Below are 25,279 nucleotides of genomic sequence, written 5' to 3' on the forward strand. Positions count from 1 at the left end.
CAGTTACTTTTGTGCTTCAATACATAAAACAGCCTTTTCTGAAAGTAACAGGAACGGCAATGCATTTCATTGAACACTTTGAAAATTAATATCTCGAAACTGGCAGCAGCACTTGGCGCTGCTGCACCTTCTAAAAAGAAAAAAAAAAAGAAGACGCCCAGTATATTGAACAATGTGAACCATGAAACACAGTCTTGCTACTAGATACCTGCGAAGTTCCTGACCTGAGAATTGAGGAGAAGCATAAGGAAGCAAAAAAGCAAGATTCTAGTCAATTCAAGAACTTGTGTGGTGTTATCAGGTATTTACTGCAGCATAATGAATAATACCAAGCAAGTAACACAAGATGGCATCATCATGTTTATCATGATGCTACAGTCAAACCCACTAATAACGATCTATCGATTATAATGACCACATTTCAGTGCATTTATGAATTCCAGATTCTGCCTATTCAAACTGCTTGTAGATATAACAAACATTTTTATTGTGATAGCAATTATATGGACACTCCAGGCATATTTCTGCTGTCGGCATCACAGTCGCCATGATGCTTTAAATAAATTTTCCAAAGATGATAACATCATCACTGCGTGCCATATATTGTATGTGTAAGCGAAATGGTGCGAAGGTGAGCCAACGATGGCTGCTCAATCTCACGCGTGTTAGGGAGGAAAGGGGAGAGAAAGCACGTCGTCTTCCGTTGCGCGCAAGGCACCGGGGGAAGAGGAGGAGGAGGGTTCTACTCGAGTGGCTGCTGCGTGTGGGGTGGCTGCACGAGTCCTATCTTGAAAGGGATCTGCGATGGGGACAGAGGGTGTCAAATGCCGACAGCTTCATGTACGATGTGCTTTCGCCACTTAGTTCGCGTTTAAGCTTTTGCTTCAACATGAAGCAGTGGCACAAAGGTCCGATCTATCACTGTATACATTGTTATGCATGTGCCCACATAAAGGTTAGAAAATGAGGGGATGAACTCTCCTGTGGCCACAGTGTTGCACCAACTAGGCCAGGCATTTAGTACCAGTGATGGCGTACACCACTCACACCCAGAAGTTAACTTCCCAACTGTGGCATGAGCCTTGTGCTTCCTCCTTCTCTGTGCAGTTTGCCCGCATTCCCGAGGACTATGACGAGGTGTACCTGCGCATGTCGCGTCGTGGTGCCCGTGTGCTGGCCATGGGACGCTGTGTGTTGGGACAGTTGAGTCACCAGCAGGTGAAGTGCTCACACCTTTCGCAGTAACTGGCCCTCTGTTTACTTTTTGCAAACAAAAAGCAAGTTGTGATGCTTCTAGTATTCGAAAGACAGTTTTTCATTGCGCACATTTATTTATTCATTTCGATACCCTGAGGGCCTAGTGGGCATTACATAGGGAGGGATTTCAGGTGAGTACATAAGTCTCACTTATAAACCATGTAAATGCAAGACAAGAATACTAACAACAAAACAAGAATGAGAAAACAGCCAGTAATGTAAACCAGGTGTCCAGAATATCATGGTTAAAAAAACGAAAAAAAAAAAATTCAACCAGACACATTGACAACAAGTACAGAACATTTTGTTAACTAGCCCTTAAAACGCAGAAGATAACTAGTACATAGGAAAGAACACTGCATAGATATCGTGTACAAAGACCATAAATAAAAGGAAGACTGGCAGATACAAGTTAGCAATGTTATCACTTTGTAAATAGCCCAGCAGTGCCGAGTGAAATGTTGAAGGATCTCATATCTTAGTGATGTGAGACGGAAGGGAGTTCTACTCATTTATACACAATGCTAAAGGCGAATTTCGGTACTTCGTCCGAGCGAAAATGGACGTTACTTTGTGCACATGATCAAGACGGGTGGAAGTATGAGGGGCTGGAAAAATTTGTGATCGTGCGAACGATGGTGTTGCTGTGGTAAAGTGAATGAAGAACGATAGTCAAGTATGCTGCCTGTGCTTAACAAGTGTAGCAAGGCTAAGTTCTGCTTTTAGTGATGAAACCTTTATGAAACATGAATAGGATGGCATGACAAACCGCACAGCTCTATTCTGTACCATTTCGAACAAGTAAGACCTATCTGGTGAGCATGCCATATGATAGAAGCATATTCTTGAGAGAGCCGAATAAATGAATTGAAAGCATGCATTCTTGTGTCTTCATTAGCGAAATACAAGCATTGTTTAAGGAGGCCGAGCTTCTTGAAAGCCTTATTAGTAATTGCTCGATATGAGCAGCCCAGCTTAAATCGGAAGTATGATGCCCAGGTACTTAAATGATGTGACTTTTTCTATTACTGTGTTATTTATTTTATAAGAGTTAGAGCATGCAGAAGAAATGTTAGTAAATTATAAGTGCTTGTTTTATTTTTTACATTGATTCCCATTTGCCAATTACTGCACCATTCTTTTAACCTTGAGAGATCAGACTGTAGTTCTGCGATGTAGGCTGTGCAAGTTATTTTTGCATAAATTACACAACTGTCTGCAAAAAAAGACGGATTGATGAATTAATGCTAGATGCTAAGTCAATAATTAGTAGATAGTAGTAGATTAGTAGATATGTAATGGCTAAGTTCAACTGACTGACACAGACCGTTTAGAATTTCTTTGATCCATGCAGTCGTTATCTCATCGAGACGCAGATTACATATTTTTATATTAGTTGATTATGAAGAACAAGGTCGAAAGCCTTTGAAAAGTCTATGAAAATGACATCGATGTGGACGGACATATGTAGTGCAGTGTACAGGTCTGTTGCAAGTTCGAAGAGTTGTGTCCGACATGATAATTTTTTATGGAAACCGTGCTGGGTGCTAAGAAGTAAATTGTTATGGCTAAGATGACCTATCGCATGTGAGTATATGATGTGCTCTAGTACCTTACACGAAATGAATGTGGGTAAAATTGGCCTGTAGTTTTTAGGTGGATTGCTGTTGCCAGATTTAAATATAGGTGCTATACATATACATATTTCCAGTCGTCTGGTAGGCAGCCAGAATTGAGGGATTGCTGGAAGATTGATGCGAGCAGGTTAGCTGAGTGGTGGCCGGTTCATTTAACTAGTTTGGTGCTGATGCCATCGGGACCGGAACTGGTTTTGTGTGGAAGTCGATTGATAGGGCTAGCTAAGGCGTGTTCCATAATTAGGATTGATGGGAGAGGGTGTGAAATGGACTGCTTTGACAGCGACAGAAAATCATTTAGTGGAAGTTCGTTAGTGGATATTTCAGTGAAGTGTCTATTAAATTTCTCGGCACAGTATTCTGCCTTAAAGTGCTGCCGTCTCCCCTCATCCGTACCGGTATCAAGTGGATACTTTTAAGATTCACGATATTCCAAAATTTTTATACCCCATTTTCAAAAGGTTAGGGAGCATATCATTAAAGTATTTCTCTTTAGCTTGGAGACTGACACTCTTCGTTAAAACAGTAATGTTTGCGTAGGCTGCCCAATAGTGAGGACAGTTTGAGCTGCTTGCTTTTCTGTAAATTATTTTCTTCTTGTTCAGGGAACTTCACTCTAGGATGAACCATGGGTCACTCATTCTAGAAGTTACCCGCCGTGGTTGCTCAGTGGCTATGGTGTTGGGCTGCTCAGCACGAGGTCGCGGGATCAAATCCCGGCCACAGCTGCATTTCAATGGGGGCGAAATGCGAAAACACCTGTGTGCTTAGATTTAGGTGCATGTTAAAGAAACCCAGGTGCTCAAAATTTCCGGAGCCCTCCACTATGGCGTGCCTCATAATCTGAAAGTGGTTTTGGCACGTAAAACACGATAATTTCTTTTCATTCTAGAAGTTAATGTTACTTTAGGGATACAAGCAGTTTCTTTTAGTTTGTCCTGAAACAAGCACCACTTTTGATCATTTGTACGGCCGTCAGAGTACAGTAAAACCCTGTTAATTCGGATTTCACGGGACCGGAGAAAATGTCCGAATTAACCGAATGTCGAATTAATGAGATTTCGACAATAATGACTCGAAAAATGCCTAAAACGTCGACATACCTTTTTTTCATGATATCACTGGTTATTGTTGCTTGTTGCGCGCGAGAAATTTGCATGGAAAACACAATTTTTTTGAGTTCTTGTAGGTGGTGCAGTCTGCGCAGACTGTCGGGAGAAACGACACAGATGTCCTCCAAAACATTAAGGGCGTCATCGGCCTCTTTAGCAGTGCGGCACAGCACTTCACACGCGTCCATGACGGGCGCATTTTCGCTATCAGAGTCGGGCTCTTCATTGCCTAGTACATCCAGTATTCTCGTCGTTGAGGCGACCGGCAACGGCAACATCATTTTTGACGCGGATGTATTCGTCCAGCGGGACTTCCGGAGGCAGAAGTCTGTCGAAGTGACTGTCATCTTCCTCGGCGTTTGGTTAACATCCACATCCCCGGCCGCTGTGTCGGAAGCAGTTCGCAATTACTGTGGGCGGCGTGTTGCTCCACACATGTGCACTGCACTGAGCAGAGTTACATCATTTTTTCTTTGCCTTCATACAGAGCAACATGCGCTGAAGCACTTGTCTTCTGTGTCGGCCTTTCACATACTGAATAATTCCCTGATCCAGAGGCTGCAGGGAAGCCGTTGGGTTAGGCAGGAAAAAAAAGCAGCTTTATATTTGTCAGCTCCGACACATTATTCTGCGCACTGGAGTTATCTAGAACAAGTAGCGCTTTGCGCGATTTTGCAAAAAAGCGGCGGTCCAGTTCGTGCAGCCAGGCCTGAAATATCACTGAGGTCATCCACACCTTTCGATTCGAGCGATAGTCTAGGGGAAGTTATGCTTTTGAAGCATCTCGACTTATCTGGTTTGCCGATTACCAATAGCGATAGCAGCTCCATGCCAGTCATGTTGGCAGCCAGCAAAACTGTTATTCTGTCCTTGCTTCATTTACCACCAATGCAAGGGTCCCCCTTAAATGTGATGGTTTTAACTGGCAGGGCTTTGTAGAAGAGGGCTGTCTCATCTGCGTTAAAAATGTCACAGGCATCATAATCGGCTAGGCGTGCGGGTAATTCGGCCCTCCAGTCTATGACAGCGCCTTCATTCACAGCCCCTTTCTCGCCGCACACGCTTTGGAAGACCAGGCCGTGTCTTTTTTTGAATGGGTCGATCCAGCCTTCCGATGCCTTGAAGTCTTCGGTGCTGAGCTTCAGCGTGTACTTTTCGGCCTGCGCACAGATAAGGGGACCACTCAAAGGCAGCTGTGCGTTGCGCGAATTGGCAATCCATCTTAACGACGCTTCTTTAAGTTTTAGGTGCGCTGCTGTTCGCAGTCCCTTCTTGTTGTCGGCAAACTTGTCGCTGTCGTACGCCTGAAGAATCTCCGCCTCATTTTTCACGTAGGTGCTGAGCGTGCTTCTCTTCATGTTGAATGTATTCATGATGACCTGCCAAGGCACCCCTGCCTTCACGATTTTCAATATTTCTACTTTTGCTGCCAAATCCTTCGCCTCATACTTCGCCCGCTTCGGTGGGGCAAGAGAGCACATGGCAGCGTGGCTTGCGCGGCGCAGCTAGGCGCGGCAACGAAGCGACGGGTACACACACGATGTTGAGAAAAAACAAAGTATAAACGAAAAAAAGAAAAGTGCAAACAAAATTTAACACACACACACAAAAAAGTTCCGCCGTCCTTGCACACGCACCTGATGCAAACCGATAAACGATAAAAAGGACAACGAAACAGAACTGCACAACTCCGTAACCACACAACTGCACAAGCGAAAGACGTCGGAAATGGCGGACAGCAATAGTACAAAGAAAAAAACACGTAAGTATAGATTAGGCTTGCTAGCATAGACTGATAACTACCGTGCCAACAACCATAGCGATGCGGAGGTAGTGCCAAGCGCCAAAAGTGACTGCAAAGCAACTGCAAAGCCAGAAGTACGTCATTGCCGCCATGTTATTTTAGACGTAGGTTTGTCTATTATGTAGCAATAAAATAAACATAGCGGCCTTGATGTATTTCTGGCCTTTCGGCCCTCCCAGCCCATGCACGCATGGCCTTTGAGATTGGCGCAAGCTAATCGGAGACGCCATCGCTGGTGCTGCGATTTGAGCGCCCCCTAGTGCTACCCGATCCTACATGCCTCTTGTGTCTCTGAGCTCTGTGAACTGTCCCAATTAACGGGAGTTTCATGCCATAGGGTTATGTACATGTTTGACGGGACCAGAGAGTGCGTCCGAATTAACGGAATTTCCAAATTAACGGGGGCCGAATTGACGAGGTTTTACTGTATTTATAAAAATCGACTGCAAAAGCCTGTAGCATACTGTTCACCTTTGTTATGTCAGCATGTGCGTTGTCCCGCAGTTCACTTCTAATTTTTTATTTGTTTGTAGGTGGAAGTGAGACCAAGCAATGGACAGCCCTATGATCGCTGATTTCTTCATGTACATGTGTGTTAGAAATTTCAGGGCTTTTAGTTAGGACTCGATCTAAAACGCAATCCTTCCATGTGGGTTCACGTACAAACAAGTTGTGTTAAGCTGTGATAAAGGAGCAACTGAAGAAAGTGAGTACATTGAGGCGAATCATTGTGATTATGGGCAGACACAATGGATCAGCTGATTTCTAGATAATTAATATTACCGCCTTAGAACAAAATAGAATTAGGAAATTTCTGCATGACTTGGTCAATGGCGTCTCTAAGAACTGTGAACTCTGAATGGCTGTGCCAATGACACAAGCAATGTGACCAATGTGGCATGAGTCCTATACTATTTCGAGAGGCGAGCCTATGGCTGCAGTTTTGTCTGCGGTGGTTGCAGCAAACAATTTTGTATTGACTCGGTATTGTTGGTTGCATGCCTTCAAAGCTGACTAGTTTCCATCCATAGTCACTTTGATAACGGTTGCGGTTTCGTCCACAGTGGTTGCAACAAACAGTAGTTTCGTATTAAATCGGTGCGTGCCTTGAAAGCTGCCTAGTTTCCATCCACAGTCGCATTGATAATGGCTGCAGTTTCATCATCAGTGGTTGCAGCAAACAGTGGTTTCGTCTTAACTCGGTGTGCGCGTTGATTGCGTGCCTTGAAAGCTGCTTAGTTTTCATCCATGGTTGCGTCAATAACTGCTGTGGTTTTATCTGCAGTGGTTGCAGCAAACAGTGGTTTCATCTTAACTTGGTGCAGGCGTTGGTTGCATGCCTGGGGCACGACACCACATGCAAGACCATGCTCATCCCACGTCTATTTCTACAGATCCTTATGTGTTGCTTATCGCCCGGCTCGTGCCCTTCCCTTGACCTTCTACATCAGCCCACTACCCTGTGCCTTCACGAGGCAGGTGACTGCATCGTTGAATGGCCTACGGACCCGCCGCCACCCCGGAAAACCCACACCCAGCCTGGATTCTTCTCCTGGCCTGGCAACCCCTATCATGGATTACGTCACCAACTATGCATTCCGAGCACAGGCTATTTACGGCGCAGCAATCGACCACTTGGGGAAAGACACCACATGCAACACCATGCTCACCCCACGTCTATTTCTACAGATCCTGATGTGCTGCTTTTTGCCCGGCTCGTGCCCTTCCCTTGACCTTATACCTCAGCCCACCACCCTGTGCCTTCACGAGGCAGGTGAATGCATCGCTGGATGGTCTACGGACCCGCCGACACCCCCAGAAAACCCATACCCAGCCCGAATTCTTCTCCTGGCCTGGCACCCCTATCATGGATTACGTCACCGACTATGCATTCCGAGCACAGGCTACTTAAGGCGCAGCAATCGACCACTTGGGGCACGACACCACATGCAAGACCATGCTCATCCCACGTCTATTTCTACAGATCCTGATGTGCTGCTTTTCGCCCGGCTCGTGCCCTTCCCTTGACCTTCTACCTCAGCCCACCACCCTGTGCCTTCACGAGGCAGGTGAAGGCATCGCTGGATGGTCTACGGACCCGCCGACACCCCCAGAAAACCCATACCCAGCCCGAATTCTTCTCCTGGCCTGGCACCCCTATCATGGATTACGTCACCGACTATGCATTCCGAGCACAGGCTACTTAAGGCGCAGCAATCGACCACTTGGGGCACGACACCACATGCAAGACCATGCTCATCCCACGTCTATTTCTACAGATCCTGATGTGCTGCTTTTCGCCCAGCTCGTGCCCTTCCCTTGACCTTCTACCTCAGCCCACCACCCTGTGCCTTCACGAGGCAGGTGAAGGCATCGCTGGATGGTCTACGGACCCGCCGACACCCCCAGAAAACCCATACCCAGCCCGAATTCTTCTCCTGGCCTGGCACCCCTATCATGGATTACGTCACCGACTATGCATTCTGAGCACAGGCTACTTAAGGCGCAGCAGTCGACCACTTAGGGAACGACACCACATGCAACACCATGCTCACTCCACGTCTATTTCTACAGATCCTGATGTGCTGCTTTTCGCCCGGCTCGTGCCCTTCCCTTGACCTTCTACCTCAGCCCACCACCCTGTGCCTTCACGAGGCAGGTGACTGCATCGCTGGATGGTCTACGGACCCGCCGACACCCCCAGAAAACCCATACCCAGCCCGAATTCTTCTCCTGGCCTGGCACCCCTATCATGGATTACGTCACCGACTATGCATTCCGAGCACAGGCTACTTAAGGCGCAGCAGTCGACCACTTGGGGAACGACACCACATGCAAGACCATGCTCACCCCACGTCTATTTCTACAGATCCTGATGTGCTGCTTTTCGCCCGGCTCGTGCCCTTCCCTTGACCTTCTACCTCAGCCCACCACCCTGTGCCTTCACGAGGCAGGTGACTGCATCGCTGGATGGTCTACGGACCCGCCGACACCCCCAGAAAACCCATACCCAGCCCGAATTCTTCTCCTGGCCTGGCACCCCTATCATGGATTACGTCACCGACTATGCATTCCGAGCACAGGCTACTTAAGGCGCAGCAGTCGACCACTTGGGGAACGACACCACATGCAAGACCATGCTCACCCCACGTCTATTTCTACAGATCCTGATGTGCTGCTTTTCGCCCGGCTCGTGCCCTTCCCTTGACCTTCTACCTCAGCCCACCACCCTGTGCCTTCACGAGGCAGGTGACTGCATCGCTGGATGGTCTACGGACCCGCCGACACCCCCAGAAAACCCATACCCAGCCCGGATTCTTCTCCTGGTCTGGCGACCCCTATCATCGGTTGCGTCACTGACTAAGCATTCCGAGCGCAGGCAACTTAAGCACGGCAATCAATCCACCACTTGGGGCACGACACCACATGCAACACCTTGCTCATCCCACTTCTATTTCTACAGGTTAGTTACCTCCACTACTCAACTGAGTACCGGAGTGACAACAGTTGTCTTGTTGCGGTGTTGTGCCCCTACGACCCCCATTGGGGCCATGCTATTCGCATGTGTACAGATGCTGTTGCCTTTAATTAGCTATGCCACCTGTTATTGATTCTTTCTGGTGACATTGAGCTGAACCCCGGTCCTACCACAGAAATTCTGGCTGCCATAAGTAAATTCAAAGAATGCCAAGATGCTATGCGGACCAAACTAAGTGACCTGAAAACCACTCAATTAGCACAGGACAAAATGCTCACAGAAATTAGCAACCAGCTAGCCGCACTGCAAATCACACACCCGAAAACCAGTCCCGACCCAGCTGCCCACGCGGCAATTCAAATCAGGCGTGACATTGTGGTCCTGAAAGCGGCTAGCAACAACACTAACAACTGAATGCACAGGCAGGGTGTCTACCAATCGGGAAAAGCGAGAATTCTCAGGGATTTCGAGTAGTCTGGAAAAACTGAGGGAATTTGTGCCTCTATCAGAAAAAAATAGCTTTCATTTTATTGAAAGGGTCGAAAGTCGCCGTAATGCTGGCTCGAGTAACAGACAGGAACCATAACGTTGTCTTTGACGCCCTGTCTTCGGCTGGAGGAGTTGCCAGTGTACAGTCAATGACCGACTTTCCGGATGCTCGATAATTTGGGCGGATTCGCGGCACCACCACATACCCAATAGGGCTAATCTATCAGAATGTCTGAAACCTCGGACGCAAGAAGCCTTCGTCGTCCGATTGTTAGTACTTTTTACCATGACCGCAGGTCCGAAACGACATTAATCAAAGCCACCACCGCAGCCATTTTGATTACCTCGCCGCCTCGAATCGGCGCTCTTGCACGCAGATCCGTTGGCAGCCATAGCCACCACTGCAACTGCGGCAACGTTAGACCTAGCTGCTTCAACGTTCGCTATTGAGCTTCTTGCTGTTCGGTGCCATATTTTTATTGAAAGAATTCGCTGCTGTCAGCAATGACACGAACTGCACGTTTGTGGTGCTCACGATTGGCTTCGAAGCTTGGAAAGCACGGTGCATTGCATAATGCCGGTTCCCGAAAGTCTGCTTCGCCTCTGTACAGAAATGTTGATTGGTGAAGCATACGCAAATGTATTGCAGTGGAGCATAGCAAGCGTGGCAAGGGGCTATTGCCACGGGACACCGTATGTATTCCTTAATTATACACGCGTGCACCCGGAATGTCCTGTCACAGTACGAGAACCGATGTGCCTAATAAGTGTACTGAAATGCCTTTAGAGCATTTTCGAATGCGCCTGTGGCCGTTTGAGGCCTTAAGGGCGGCAGTAAATCACATGCACCTATTTTTTCCAACTGGCCGATTTTTCTGACGTTCCCGCGGCCCCTAGGGAGTTCGAAAAATCTGACGTGGACTGGGCAACTGACCAAGAAAATGTTTCAATTAGTCTGTGGGGCAAACGAGTGGCGGAAGGAGGACAAGAACAGAAAGCACCTACACATTGAGGAATGAACAGGAAAGGAAGCGTGCTGCCGCCGTTTTGAAGTAGCTTGAGCTCAAGAAACAGTGTTGGCTGATGCCAAGATGCAGATGTCTCCCTTCATCCAAACCAAAATAAACTCTTTAAAGCAGTGAAACACAACACTGAGGCGTCGTGCGCAGGCTGAGAGTATATCAGGACAGTTGAGGTTGACTTACGAGCTGTAGAGTGAGAATCTCAATTGTGACAAAGTTCGGGCCTCATACCATACCTCTACTCGCCACACACGCTCCAAATTAATCCAGTTAATACGTCGTCAAAAATGTGCCTTTAAACTTTCCATTGACAAACTTCGTGTAGGCAATAAGTAATATTTTTATGACACTGCAACCGATGCTGTTCTAGAATGCGCAAACCCTTCTGCATTAGTACCTACCACTCATTAGTCGCATGACAGTGCCGAGGCATGCACCGAATGACGCAGACTAAACAACAAGGGTTGTTCAAGCAACTGTTCATCTTTGTCAGTAGATGTCAACATTGGTTTCACGAACATCAGAAGTGTAATTCCGAAACGTGAGCAGCTACATGGTTTTATCACAGACATCGACGCAGACCTAATTCTTCTCACCTAGACATGGCTGACTGACAATATCAAAGATTGTGAAGTTTTCCCCTTGAACCAGAATTTCACGCTATACCGTCATGACAGAAACGATAAGAGAGAAGGCGGCATCCTTATAGCAGTCAATAACAACCTATCGTCCTCTCTTTTGCCATGATTCAAATTTAGAAGTAGCATCGGTTTGTGTACATAATTCTTCGGTTAAATCAGTATATGGCATTTGCTATAGACCACCAGACAGTCATCCACTTTTTTGTGATCACCTTTGCAGTTCCCTTACTAACAGAAAAGATAAATTCCCCGATGCGCCTATTTTTCTTTTGGGTGATTTCAACTACCTTGACATCAATTGGGCCCTCCTTTCAGTAACTAATCAATCGCCATTGAATGAATCCAAACAATTCCTAGACTTGGCGCTAGACTTCAACCTCCATCAAACAATAAACAGCCCCCTAGAGGCCATAACACAATTGATCTTTTACTCACCAGCTGCCCTTATGACATCAAGTGTGACAATACTGCCTGAAATTAGCGACCACAACCTTCATGTATCCCTCTCTATTCCACTAAAAAAGATCACCTACGAAGAAATTAATCATGGACTATTACAGAGGAAACTTTGAACTAATCAATGATGAACTCACTTGCTTTTATGAACACTTTAAAAAGTCCTACGCAACCCGTTCTGTGAATTCCAATCGGGAACTTTCTAAGAACACGTTGCTGAGCATAAAAAACAAATATGTCCTGTGGGGATGCGCGACTCTCGCGCGTCCCCTGATATGTTTTTCCCGCATGACGCTTCTCCTGTAATCCGGCTTCGCCGCACAGCCTGCGTGATCCCCGTGGCGGTCGATGTGGTTGGGGCGCAGTGCGAGAGATGGCGCGAGTGTTGCGCTGCTAACGTCGCCTCACGGCAGGGTTACTTGGGGGCGCAGGGGAGAACAGGCTGTCTCTTTCCCGGCGGGTCGGGGAACAGCATGGACGTCCCACGTGTGCGCCGACCCATGCTTCTGCGAGACCGCCTCGCATGGCCGCCTTTGAACGTGCCACCATTCGCGTGACCGTACACGCGAACGACCAGGCGTTGGGATCCAGCATGGGGCGAACATATTCGCTCGCTATCCGGTCGTGGTGAGTCGGACTTCCTAGATTTGTCTCACGCCCATCGGCATGTTTTGTGGATAGCAACTCGGCTAGCAGGCATTGATCTATGAAAGGTGCAATAACTGCCCTTGTGGTTGTTTGCACTACTGTGTTGTCGTTCCTTTGTCCCAAGGGCACGGAGGAGAACCCCATAGCCCTTACAATCATTATAAAATCTGACTCAAGTAAGCTGTGGTTTAACAAACACTTAAAATCACTGCTTAACCAGAAAAAACAGCTCTACAGAACTGCGAAAAGTAAAAATAGTTCAGAAGCATGGGAACGACACCGCCTTTGTGAGACTGAATATATTAACGCATTAAATGAGGCTAAGGACAAATTATTCTGTGTTGACCTGATTACAATACTTCGCTCAAACCCAAACAAATTATGGTGTGTCATCTCCACGAACAGCAAAGTAACCAAATAAATCTCGTTGACTCAAATGATCAATTAATAAGCCCTAATATTTCCGCAGCAGCCCTAAATGAATTCTTCTTGTCGGTATTTCACGTCCCTAATCCCTGCACTATGGAACCTTTACCTAGCTTCTCAGCAAAAACAATGCCTAAAATGCAAATAAACCCGGATGGCACATCTAATCTAATTCGCTCTCTTAAAATATCATCCTCAGGTGGCTGCTATAACATAAATGCCAAATTACTTAAAAACACTATAACTCTTTCTACTAAATTTTTGTACCTCATATTTAATCAATCTTTAAACACAGGAAACGTACCCGACGATTGGAAAAAGCGAAGGTAGTTCCCATTTTTAAAGCGGGAAGGTGCAATAACCCTACTAATTACCGTCCGATCTCTCTAACCAGTGTCCCATCTGAGCTCCTTGAGCACATTATAGCATCTAACATTATGGAATACCTAGAATCAGTTTTTTTACCCTTTAAAACACGATGTTCGTAAATCTCCGTCTTGCAAAACTCAACTAGCTGAAGTTACGCATGACCTAGTACTACTACACATGGACGATCACCTTCAAATAGATGCAATATTCCTAGCTTTTTCAAAGGCCTTTGATCGCGTGTCTCATGACCATCTCCTTGCAAAAATTATCCTCCCTTGGTATCTTCCCCGAGATTATCAAATAGATTGAAATTTTTTTAACAGGACGCATTCAGTTTACCTATGCTAACAATTTTCAGTCAACCCTTACCAGTGTAACTTCCGGTGTTCGCCAAGGCAGAGGTTTATCTCCTCTATAGTTTCTGATTTACATAAATGACCTTCCCACTAAAATATCAACGAAGCTGCGGCTTTTTGCAGACGATTGCATTCTTTATAACCCCTTTCATACATTAAATGACACAATCGCCCTACAACACGACCTTGACACTATCGCTTCTTGGTGCGAAAAATGGCATATGTCTCGAAACCTCACTAAATGCAAACTAATATCCTTCACGCACAAACGCACCGCCATACACCACACTTATCGCATTAACTCTGTTCCTATTGACCATATGTGTACATACAAATATCCGGGTTCATATGACGCCATCACTTTCATGGGTGAAACACATTCAAACAATTCGCTGTGAAGCTTCACGCACACTAGGGTATTTGCGACGTAACTTAAAATCCGCATCGTCATAAATAAAAAAACTAGCATATTTAACGTATGTGCAACCCAAACTAGAGTACGCATTGTCCATATGGCATCCCTTGCAAGCTTATCTCACCGATGACTTAGAAGCCGTACAAAACCACGCTGCTCGCTTCATTACGTCACAATATTCACGACATATCAGTGTAACCACCTTGAAACAAGCTTTGTCTCTTCCATTGCATGCCTCACGGTGCATAACTTGTCTTTGCCTTCTTCACACTTTCTTTTACTTCACCCAGTCAGGACATGCCCTCTTAAAACGCCTGTTCAGAACATCATCCCGTTTATCTCATACTGGCCCCTTGGCGGCAATAAAGTTCCAGACAGCAGTGATGAGTAGCTTATTCTTCCCCCATGCCGTAACACTTTGGAATGCGCTCCCAGATAATGTTTTCGCGAAAAACTAAACGATTTTCATAATGTCAGTGTAACAACGTAAATACCACACTTATTAATGTTTATTTATCACCTCGTTGGTACTGTTTATATGTTCCTTCTTGTTCCTTTTTGTAATTTTCTCTCTTTTTTGTACCTTTTACAATCAATGTGCACTTTCTTATGTTACTTTCTTATGAAGCTGTACAGCTTTGATGTGCGCCCCCCTTGTGTGATGCCTTCGGGCCCTTAAGGTTGAATAAATGAAATGAAAAGCTGCCTAGTTTCCATCTTTGAAGGAAAAACCAGTCACAAAACACAAAGGACAAGAAGAGAGGTTCACACCACAGCGACTGGACTGTCAACTGAGCTTTATTAGAAACGGCGCAGTCCCAGCAAGGCCAGCAGAGCATGCTCAACAGCATCATTAATCACAGAGCATGAAAAGTCAAGTTATTGCATCTATCGTAACCAATCTAAAAAGGCAAATTATTTTTCAAGTAAGTGCATCGAAGTTGTACTAATGCAGCCGTCACCTAGTAAACTGATGCAGTACGCTTCCAGGATTTCTCGCTCTTTTTCACCCTTGCCCCTGCCAAGAATCATTACATTGCTGAACAAAGGGTTACAGCCACATTCATTGCAATGGCGAGGCAGGTTTGCACCGTTATCGGACCCCAGGGAGGAGTGGTGCTCACGCAGGCGCCCATTAATACATTGACCAGTTTGGCCTACGTAAACTCTTTCGCATGTGAGAGCGAACTTATACACAACCCCTGCGACACATGCCGTAAAACGGTTTTCATACTGCGTTGTGCAAACGTGGTTCCTTGCCCTGCATCGAGAAATGCGCAAGCACAGACCCAAAAGCTTGCAAGGGGCACAAAATGCTACACTTACTCCCTGCTTGGCGGCAAGCTTTTCGATGTTGTGGCTCACTTTATGCGCATAAGGCACGACTTCAAGTTTCCTATGTTCCGTTGCCCCAACATCTGCCAGCTTCGTATGTTCTTTCTTAAGCCTCTGAAGCAGCGATTCAGCCACCGCTTTCAAAGGGGGCTGAGGGAACCCTGCCGCTTCCAAACGTTGGAATTGTGCATCGCACCTGCAGAGCTCGTCTACGGGGAACCCCTCTGTCTCCCAGGCGAATTTCTCGCTGCACCGCCATGTACCACCACGACGTCAGATCCCACCGATTTCATCGCCCGGCTCCGACGCACCATCGCTGCCCTCCGCCTGTCACCTGCAGCTCACCACTGTAAGACCGCCCCCTTCGTCTTCAAGGATCTGGCAACGTGCTCGCACACTTTTCTCCACGACGACACCGTCCGCCGGCCTTTACAGCCACCTTACAGTGGACCCTACCCAGTTCTCCGTCGCGACGACAAAACCTTCACCCTGCGCATTAAAGGGAACGCCGTCCGCGTCTCTATCGACTGGCTGAAGCCGGCCTACACCGATTCCGCCGAACCAGGGAATACCAGTACTCCCACAGACGTCCATCCACGACCGCCGACATTGCAGCCTGCTTTGGTCACTACACGCAGCGGACGTCGCGCGTACCTGCCCAGATTTTTTCAAGCCCTGAGGGCTCTCCACTCCGCGGGGGAGTGATGTGGCGACACACTCCGCGCATATTTCTGCGCACCTTCTGTCTTCTTATCATCTGGCCCAGCATAACACAGCTGCACGCTGGACTGCATGGTCGATAAAACATAGCGCCACCGCCACGTCACCCAAGGTATGCGTCACCGACGGTGGCTATAAAAACAGGCTGCCTGGCTGAGAAAGACCGCCTTCTGCCTTCTGGTACTGGGACGAACGTAGTGTTGGTATACCCGTCCGCTGCCATCGTTAGTTGAATAAAGAAGCATTACGTTTTTATGTTGGGATTCGTCCTTCGGCAGACACGACATCCCACACTACTTTAATAGCGTGGTGACAGCTTCTTTTGAGTGCATTGCGGAAACAATTCATTGCAATCCCTCTTTTTACAATCTTCGAATGTGCAGAACCAAATGGTAAAAGAGCTTTCTTGCCTCTAGGTGAAAACATCCAGCATAAATGGCCGTCATCACAGAATGTTAGTTGCAGTTCTAGGAACCTGATATAATGATTGTTAGGAAGTTCATGAGTGAAGTTAAGAGCGCATGAAGAAGTTTTAACAGCAGTCAATACATCGTCTGCTGCTGTGGGCAGAGTGTCATTAGGTAAAAGCTCTAAAAGTACAAAAAAATCGTCCACATACCTAAAAACTGCACACACACTTGTTTTGAAGGATGTCTTAAAGTGTCCAGTCAAATATTGCTAAAAATATCTGGGAAAGCACTGGAGCAACACTAGAGCCAATATATATTCCTTTTTTCTAAAGCAACTAGGAGCCTTTGAATTCAACAATAGTGGATGACAGATAAAGGATAAGAGCTCTGGAAAGGCATCCACCGACATATCACGTGCGTTCTGGAAGTTTACAGGACTGCAGTGATAATAAGTTCACGCACAGTTACAAAACGTTCGTGAGGAATGCTGTAGAAGAGGTTTTCAATGTGAACTGAAAAGGCCATGTTGGCGCCAGGGATTCTACTATTAAGGGCCTCTATGACCGCTGCCGAGCTAGCCATGCAGAATGGATCCTGCACTGGGAGGGCCGTGAACTGTCGCTAAAGGAAATTGACTCACTAACTTCTGCCATGAACCTGTCTCCGTGATGATGGCTCTAAGCGGGCAACCCACCTTGTGTGTTTTTGCCCTTGCAATTCATGACACTTCGCGAAAGTTTTTCCAAGTTGTTTTCATTCCTGAGCTTCACCGCAGCCGTCTTCAACCTTGAGGGCTTCCGATTTGTAGACACGAAGTTCTTCGCTACAGCAGCCATTGCCTTCTCTCCAAAAGACCTTGTCGGAAAGACCATGAAGCCACCATCCTTGTCTGCTTGGAGGAGGGTCCGATCATTTTCGATGAAGTGTTCGACAACCCGGTTGAGTGCTCGGTTGCTGTGTCCTAACTGCTTGCCATCAACCTTCAGGAGAATGTCAGCCCCTTCAGACAGACATCGCTATTTTTCATGCTTGTGTGCTTTATCAGCTAGCCGATGTACGGTGGCGAACAGTTCATAACTCTTTAAGCTTGGTGTGAGGCTGCACTTGGGGACATTTTGAAGCAGATCATCAACAACCTTGGGGTCTGTCGCGCCTTCCAATTATGTAACTGAGCCTCTGTTAACCTTTCCTTTTTTGGCAAATAAGCCCTCAGCCGATTCCAGAACACTTCCATCGCCTGGCCTGCCAATCGGCGATGATCCCGGAAACAGCGAACTCATGACAGTTCATCACATCCCGCGAGGCACAACTCTTAACCTATCGTGCAAAAGCCTCAGACGTTGGGGCAACTGAAAAACTTGAAGTCATGCCGTATATGCATAAAGTGAGATGCAACATCAAAAAGGTTGCCGCGAGTAAGTGTAGCGTTTTCTGCCCCTTGCAAGCTTTCGGGTTTGTGATCGCCCATTTCTCGATGCAGGGCAAGGAACCACATTTGCACAACGCAACATGAATCCCGTTTTACTGCATGTGTTGCAGGGGTTGTGTGTAAGTTCCCTTTCACATGTGAAAGAGTTTACATCGGCCAAACTGGTCGTTGTATCAATGACCACCGGCGTGAGCACTACTCTTCCCTGGGGTCCGATAACGGTGCAAACTTGCCTCGCCATTGCAATGAATGTGGCTGTTACCCTTTGTTCAGCAGTGTAACGATTCTTGGTAGGGGCAAGGGCAAAGAAGAGCGAGAAATCCTGGAAGCGTACTACATCAGTTTATTAGGTGATGGCTGCATTAGCAGAACCTCGGTGTGCTCACTTGAAAAAGAATTTGACTTTTTAGATCGGTTACGATAGATGCAATAATTTGACTATTCATGCTCTGTGACTAGTGATGCTGTTGTTGCGCATGCTCTGCTGGCCTTTCTGGGACTACACCGTTTCTAATAAAGCTCAGTTGATAGTCCAGTCATTGTGGTGTGTGTTGTATCGTCACGGCACCGCACGTGCCTATGAAGCTGGGCGCACCTGCTGTAATCACTTTTTTCCCTTACTCTCTATTTGTCCCTTCCCCTCTTTCTTGCTCTGTGCTATATATTGCACGCGGTACCTGTAATAAGCGTTCTTTGCTCGGTTGATCTTCTTGGGAGTGTGTGGTCACTTCAGTGGTGACGAGGTTGGGATGAGCCTGCCGCCCCGCCAGCAACACCCTGGTAGCCATGGCCAGATATGCAAGCCCACCACAGTTCGAGGAAGCTATGGACCACTGGCCGGCATATCTAGTGCGGCTAGAAGCTTTCTTCGAAGGCAACGGCATCACAGAAGAAAAGAAGAAGCGAGCATTGCTCGTAGCAGGGCTGAGCACTCCCACGGTGGCCGTCGTTAGTGGACACTGCGCGCCAGCAAAGGTGAATGAGCTGTCGTACAATGAAGCACTCGACATACTGCAGAAGCATTTATCGCCCAGCCCGAATGAAATAGCTCAATCCTACAAATTTTTCTCACGCAACCAGAGGCCAGGAGAGCCAGTCAGAGATTTTCTTGTAGCCATTCAGCAATTGGCGGATACCTGCAACTTCGGCACTTCACTTGACAGGGTGCTCTGGGACCGTATAGTTTGTGGCTTGCAAGACAACTCGGTACATCGTCAACTGCTTTCGAAGGCATCCTTAACAAGAAGCGAAACAGAGGAAATCGCCTTAGCAGTGGAAATGGCGGAAGAAAACGTGAAGACGTTGAAGACGAAGGCGTACACATGTTAAGAAACATGTATGCACGACGTGAAAGTCGGCCACCATGCTTCAGGTGTGGAAAAACAGGGCACGATCCCAGAACCTGCCGGTTCTGCTCGGCGAAGTGCTACCACTGCCAGCAGCGCGGTCATGTTCGCAAGATGTGTCCCGGACAAGCAGACAGCAGAACAAGGCAACCGTTCACGTGGCCACACCAGCAAATTAATGCCGTGCATCCGTCAGCAGGAAACTGCAATGATCTGGGATCAGAAGCTCTGTTCCTCGTTGAATTTCGCAGATAATTTCGTAGGAAACATTCACACCGTAAAGGCAATAATGTGCACTCCACTTTCGAATGGAATAGCGACCAAGATGCATCTGGACAAAGGGTCCCCGGTTTCAACCATCACTTGGCCCACCTACATACAGCATCAAGATGCCTGGCCGAAACTGCAAGAATCGCCGCTCAAGTTGTCATGCTTCCTTGGTGCATGGCCAGTTACAGCTCGACGTTTCCTTGGGTTCGAAGACTATGAAAGCCACATTAGCAGTGCTGAGTTATTCCGGGCCGAACCTGTGTGGCCGGGACGTTATGACAGCGCTGGACGTTCTTGGGGAGCCGGTGTTCAGCGCACCGTAGGAAGGTGAGAGTGCAGCCATTCGTGAAGTTGGCAGTGGCGTTGAAGTCTTGATAGAAGAATTTTCCAACGTGTTTCGACCCGAGTTAGGGCTCGTAAAGGGACCGCCCGCCCGTTTGCCATTGCGGGATGATGCTGTTGCTCGGTTCTGTAAGGCGCGGCCGGTGCCGTACGCGTTGCGCTTAAAAGTGGAGGCCGAAATTGATCAGTTAGTTGAAAATGGAATTCTTCCCCGGTTGCACACTCGGAGTGGGCGGCACCCGTGGTGGCGGTGGTAAAGCCTAACGGAAACATTCGCTTATGCGGCGATTTCAAAACTACTGTCAACTAAGCCTGCCATACGATCCAGTATCCTCTCCTGCGCATAGAGGACATCATGGCGACGTTAAACGGCGGTGAAGTTTTTACAACTATCGATCTCTGGGACGCCTACAGTCAAGTTGCGTTAGACGAAAAATGGCAACTGCTCACGACGGTGAATACACAGAAGGGCCTTTTTTGCTTCACACGCCTTCCGTTCGGAGTAGCCTCTGCACCAGTGCTATTTCAGCAACGCATGGAAACAATTTTGCCAGGACTGCCCGGAGTACAGGTCTATTTGGACGACGTAATCATTGCAGAAAAGCGGAATGACGCCACCACCTTACGCCGAATTTCGGGAAGGTTCCGCGAGTTCGGGGTGTGGCTGAATCGGGAGAAGTCAAGATTTCGTGAGAATGAGGTTGATTTTTTGGGTTACAAAATCAACGATAAGGGCGTGCATGCCAAAAGGGAAAATCTTGAGGCTATTCTGGACGTCGGCACGCCCACGGGAGTGCCTGAGTTAAGGTCATTTTTGTGTCTGGTCACCTGTTACCAAAAGTTTCTACCGCAGGCACCCACAATCCTTGCACCTCTGTACGAACTATTGCGCGCCAGGACGGAGTGGAAGTGGGGCATTGTTCAGCTCCAGGCGTTCCAAGAGGTCAAAGCACAGAGAAATAAAGCAGAATTTCTTGCCCATTACGACCCGGATAAACCGTTGGTACTAGAATGTGACGCTTCGTCAGTCAGCATTGGAGCTGTCCTTTCTCACGGCATAGCTGAGGGGATGAGGCAACCCATTGGCTTCTGCTCCCGCATACTCACAGTCGCAGAGCGGAAGTATTCGCAGCTTGAAAAGGGAGCCCTGGCATTAGTGTTTGGAGTGGCGAAATTGCGGGCATACTTGTTGGGTAGGAAATTCACACTTCTGAGTGTTCACAAGCCATTAGTCAGTATTTTCAATCCAGATAAGCCGGTTCCAGCCGTGGCGGCCGCCCGCATACAACGGTGGGTCCAATTGAGCACCTAATCCTACATCGTCAAGTTCAAGGACGGCAAGGCGAATGTTCCGGCTGATCCACTCAGCCACCTGCCACGGGTAGCACCTTCCTTGGAAGTGTCCGGAGACGGGGACGGCGCTGATGACTGTGAGTACGTACTTCTCACCGCCTGTTTGGACAGTAGAGTGCTGTCAGCCAAACAACTGGCCCGCTATATGGCCGAAGATGAGGAGTTACTTGTGGTGCGGAAGTGGGTGCAGGAAGGCTGGCCTCGGCATTTAGACGCGAAGCAAGTCACTCTGAAGCCGTACCTAGTCCGGAGGGACGAGCTAACTGAGAGAAGGCCTGGTGTTCTGGGGCCACCGAGTCGTCGTGCCTAAAGCAGCCAGGAACGCAGTGTTGCAGCTGATTCATGAGACAGATCAAGGAATCACCGCGATGAAGAGACTAGCTCGCTCGCTACTTTGGTATCCCGGCATTGATAAACAGATTGAGCAGCTCGGTAAGACGTGCCACTTATGTGTTCAAGCTACACCAATGCCTCCACGCCAGGTACCAGTCCCGTGGCTGGAAACCAGGCAGCTGTGGTCTCGTCTGCACATTGATTTTGCAGGTCCGGTAGATGGCTACATGCTATTAATTGTGGTCGATTCCCACAGTAAGTAGATGGAAGCTGTGCCTTTGCGAACTTCCACAACTGGGACGACCATAGATGCCCTGCGCACCCTCTTTAGCACTTTTGGGTTGCTGCGCACAATCGTCACAGATAATAGAGAGTTTTAGTTCAGGGGACGCAAAGCGTTGGGGCCCCTAGCGCTTGGGTGCGTTTGCGTATGCAAGTAGAAACACGTTATAGGTTAGCGGCCCCAAACGCAAGCCGCAGTGAGGTCGCATGCGCTCGCAGTGCCATGCAGGTATGATCTTTGCTGCGTTATCATATTTTTAAAACATGAAATCAAGCATATGAAGTAAAACACATAAAGCTATTCTTATTAAAAGAAGTTAATAGAGAGGTTTAGCGTGTCCGGTATTCGGGTAAACGCAGGCGGACGGGGCGTTGGGGCGGAGCCGTAAACGGGAGCATCCTGCATGGCGCAGCCACCTGGTGGCGCAAAGCTCAAACAGGCAAAAATAGCTAGTATTGCAGTAGCCAAGTGTATTTTACTTTGCTGCGGGTGTAAATTTTTGGCAGCAACACAATTATGCCAGTGCCGAAAATTTTGACCAGCAGCGAAGTAGAATAGACTTGGTTACAGCAATATTAACTGTTTTTATCCGTTTGAGCTTTGCGCCACCAGGCGAATGCACCATGCATGTCGCTCCCATTTTTCCCTGCCCCAACGTCCGCCTGCGTTTACCTGAATATCGGACATGCTAAAACTCTTTAATATGTATAAGAATGACGTCTGTCGACACTTGGTGAAAGATTTATCAGATTATCTACCCGCTAGCTACTCGTAAATTATCGTACACCTCGAGAGTCACGTAGGTAACGTGACCGCTTAGGGGCAGCGATGTTTTCGGCTGCCCCAAGGACGCAAGTAGAGGTAGTGGTCTGCGCATGCGCAGTACCGCCGCCCCTAGTTCTTGCGTACGCAAGCCACTTGCGTCCCCTAAACTAAAACTATCTAATGGGCCGCAGTTTGCAAGCCGGGAATTCCAGACTTTCACTACGGTGAATGGAATAAAGCACATGCGCACTGCACCATATCACCCTCAATCGAATGGATTGGCGGAACGAGCGGTGCGTACCATAAAACAAAGCCTGCAGAAGAACAGGCAAGGATCAATGCAAATGCGGCTGACCAGGATCTTGCACAACTACCGACGAACGCCGCTGTCGGGCGGAAAAACGCTGGCTATGCTGCTGGGGGTGTGAGCTACGCTCCCGATTAGATAACTTATTGCTGTCAGAAACGGAGGGTTACAGTTACCCTTTTGCCAATGATTTCTTGCAGAAGGATAAACCAATTTGGGTGCGAAACTATGGTTGCCTAGGAGACCTATGGACTCAAGCACGTGTCCAAACAACAGAGGGGTCTCGTATGGTGACTGCCGAGGGACCGGAGGGTGAACTAATGCGACGACACTTGAACCAAGTGCAATCGCATGTGGTGGTGCAGGACTCGGAGCAAATGCAGCCACGTCTCTCAGCCAGAGACGGCAGAGCCGTCGACAAGACCGCTGGTGCGATTAGACGGATGAGACCACAACCCTGGAACTACGAAGGTCAACCCGTTCGAGACGTCCCCCTGACAGGTTCTCTCCCTAAGAGAAGAGGAGACTGTTGTATCGTCATGGCACCGCACGTGCCTATGAAGCTGGGCGCACCTGCTGTAATCACTTTCTTCCCGTACTCTCTATTTGTCCCTTCCCCTCTTTCTTGCTGTGTGCTACGCAATACCCGTAATAAACGTTCTTTGCTCGGTTGATCTTCTTGGGAGTACGTGGTCACTTCAGTGTGAACCTCTCATCTTGTCCTTTGTGTTTTATGACTGGTTTTTCCTTCAACTATGTACCAACTGGCCCGGATTTCAACCCTTCTAGTTTCCATCCATGGTCGCATCGATAGCTGCTGCACTTTCATCTGCAGTGGTTGCAGCAAACAGTTTCGTCTTAACTCGGTGCGCACGTTGGTTGCGTGCCTTGAAAGCTGCCTAGTTTCCATCCATGGTCACGTCGATAACGGCTGTGATATCATCCGCAGTGGTTGCAGCAAACAGTTTTGTCTTCACTCGGTGCGCGCATTGGTTACATGCCTTGAAAGCTGCTTAGTTTCCATCCACAGTCGCGTCGATAACGGCTGCTGTTTCATCTGCAGTGGTTGCAGCAAACAGTGTTGTCTTCACTCGGTGCGCGCATTGGTTACATGCCTTGAAAGCTGCTTAGTTTCCATCCACAGTCGCGTCGATAACGGCTGCAGTTTCATCTGCAGTGGTTGCAGCAAACAGTGTTTTCGTCTTAACTCGGTGTGCGCGTTGGTTCTGTGCCTTTAAAGCTGCCTAGTTTTTCCATCCGTTGTCGCGTCAAGGTGCATCTCGGACTACCTAGGTCCCAACAGCTCAACGCGCCTTGGCATTTTGTGCTGCAACTATTCTCACTGAGTGGGCACATTAAAGCTTCCTGCCGAAATCCCCTGCCCCAAGAAGCTGCTGACGTAGGCCGAGTCCGAGGACGACGAATGTTAAGCTTGCTGAAGCCACAAGAATGACAACGCATGTCTCGGGCCACTCAAGCACCAATAGCTGGGCATCTCTTGCTGCAATGATTCATGAGTGCTTCGCATTACATAGATGTCAACTACAGCTTAGTCTGCCAAACTTTTTAGTGGCTTCGGGTTGTACATTTTCCCGTTTAGTGTGTTTTTTCATTTTTTTTCCACAATATATGAACGAGGTTCTACTATATACACATAATCATAACAAGGAAAAACAACAAAGCACGAAAACAGAGATCGGGAGCTTCCTCCACTTCGCATTGCATATGAACATAATTTCCTTGTTACATAGCACCGTTGAGATATTACTGATGCACCAGTCTCCTTGATAAAGTAGGGATCTAACAATATTGCTATGGGGAGATGTGAAAAAGGGTTTATCTACAATATTTACACAGCGGCAGTGAGTTGCACCACAACAACAGCGATGGCGGGCCTGGGCACAGCTCATTGTCTTTCTCATCTGCTATGCAACGCCTTAGTGGGTATGTGCCAGCCTTTGAAAAATGAAACAAAACGTCTTTCTTTGCAGGATAAGTGGCTCGTAACATTACCCTCCGGCGGTGAAAGCACCAGCTCGGTGCAGTTGAAATATGACGGCACTGAAAAGGTTCACTGCACACAGGGTTAAGCAATGTCTGGGACATTATAGGGTTTCAGGTGGATGAGGTGCACAATGTCGGTGTGGGGTTGAGCCAATGGGAACGGAGACAGTGGACTGATTTTGTATGTTACATTGGTCACTTGGCGCCCACACTCGATATGGGCTGGTGTATGGGAACAGCAGAGTTTCAGAAAGCCCACATGGTGCACTGGG

At 47.8% G+C, this 25,279-nt stretch overlaps 1 protein-coding gene across 3 annotated transcripts in view; it reads left to right on the forward strand.

Moving 5' to 3' along the window:
- Window positions 1-25,279, forward strand: part of LOC135900796 (endoplasmic reticulum transmembrane helix translocase) — a 602,974-nt gene that overhangs the window by 261,425 nt on the left and 316,270 nt on the right. For all 3 annotated transcript variants that reach the window (XM_065430378.1, XM_065430377.1, XM_065430379.1), the window contains one exon: window positions 1,108-1,218. In XM_065430378.1, coding sequence (XP_065286450.1) covers window positions 1,108-1,218 — 111 coding nt within the window. The remainder of the gene's footprint in view (window positions 1-1,107; window positions 1,219-25,279) is intronic.

The sequence above is a fragment of the Dermacentor albipictus genome, unplaced genomic scaffold (genome assembly GCF_038994185.2).
Source record: "Dermacentor albipictus isolate Rhodes 1998 colony unplaced genomic scaffold, USDA_Dalb.pri_finalv2 scaffold_18, whole genome shotgun sequence".
In the NCBI taxonomy this organism is placed as follows: domain Eukaryota; kingdom Metazoa; phylum Arthropoda; class Arachnida; order Ixodida; family Ixodidae; genus Dermacentor; species Dermacentor albipictus.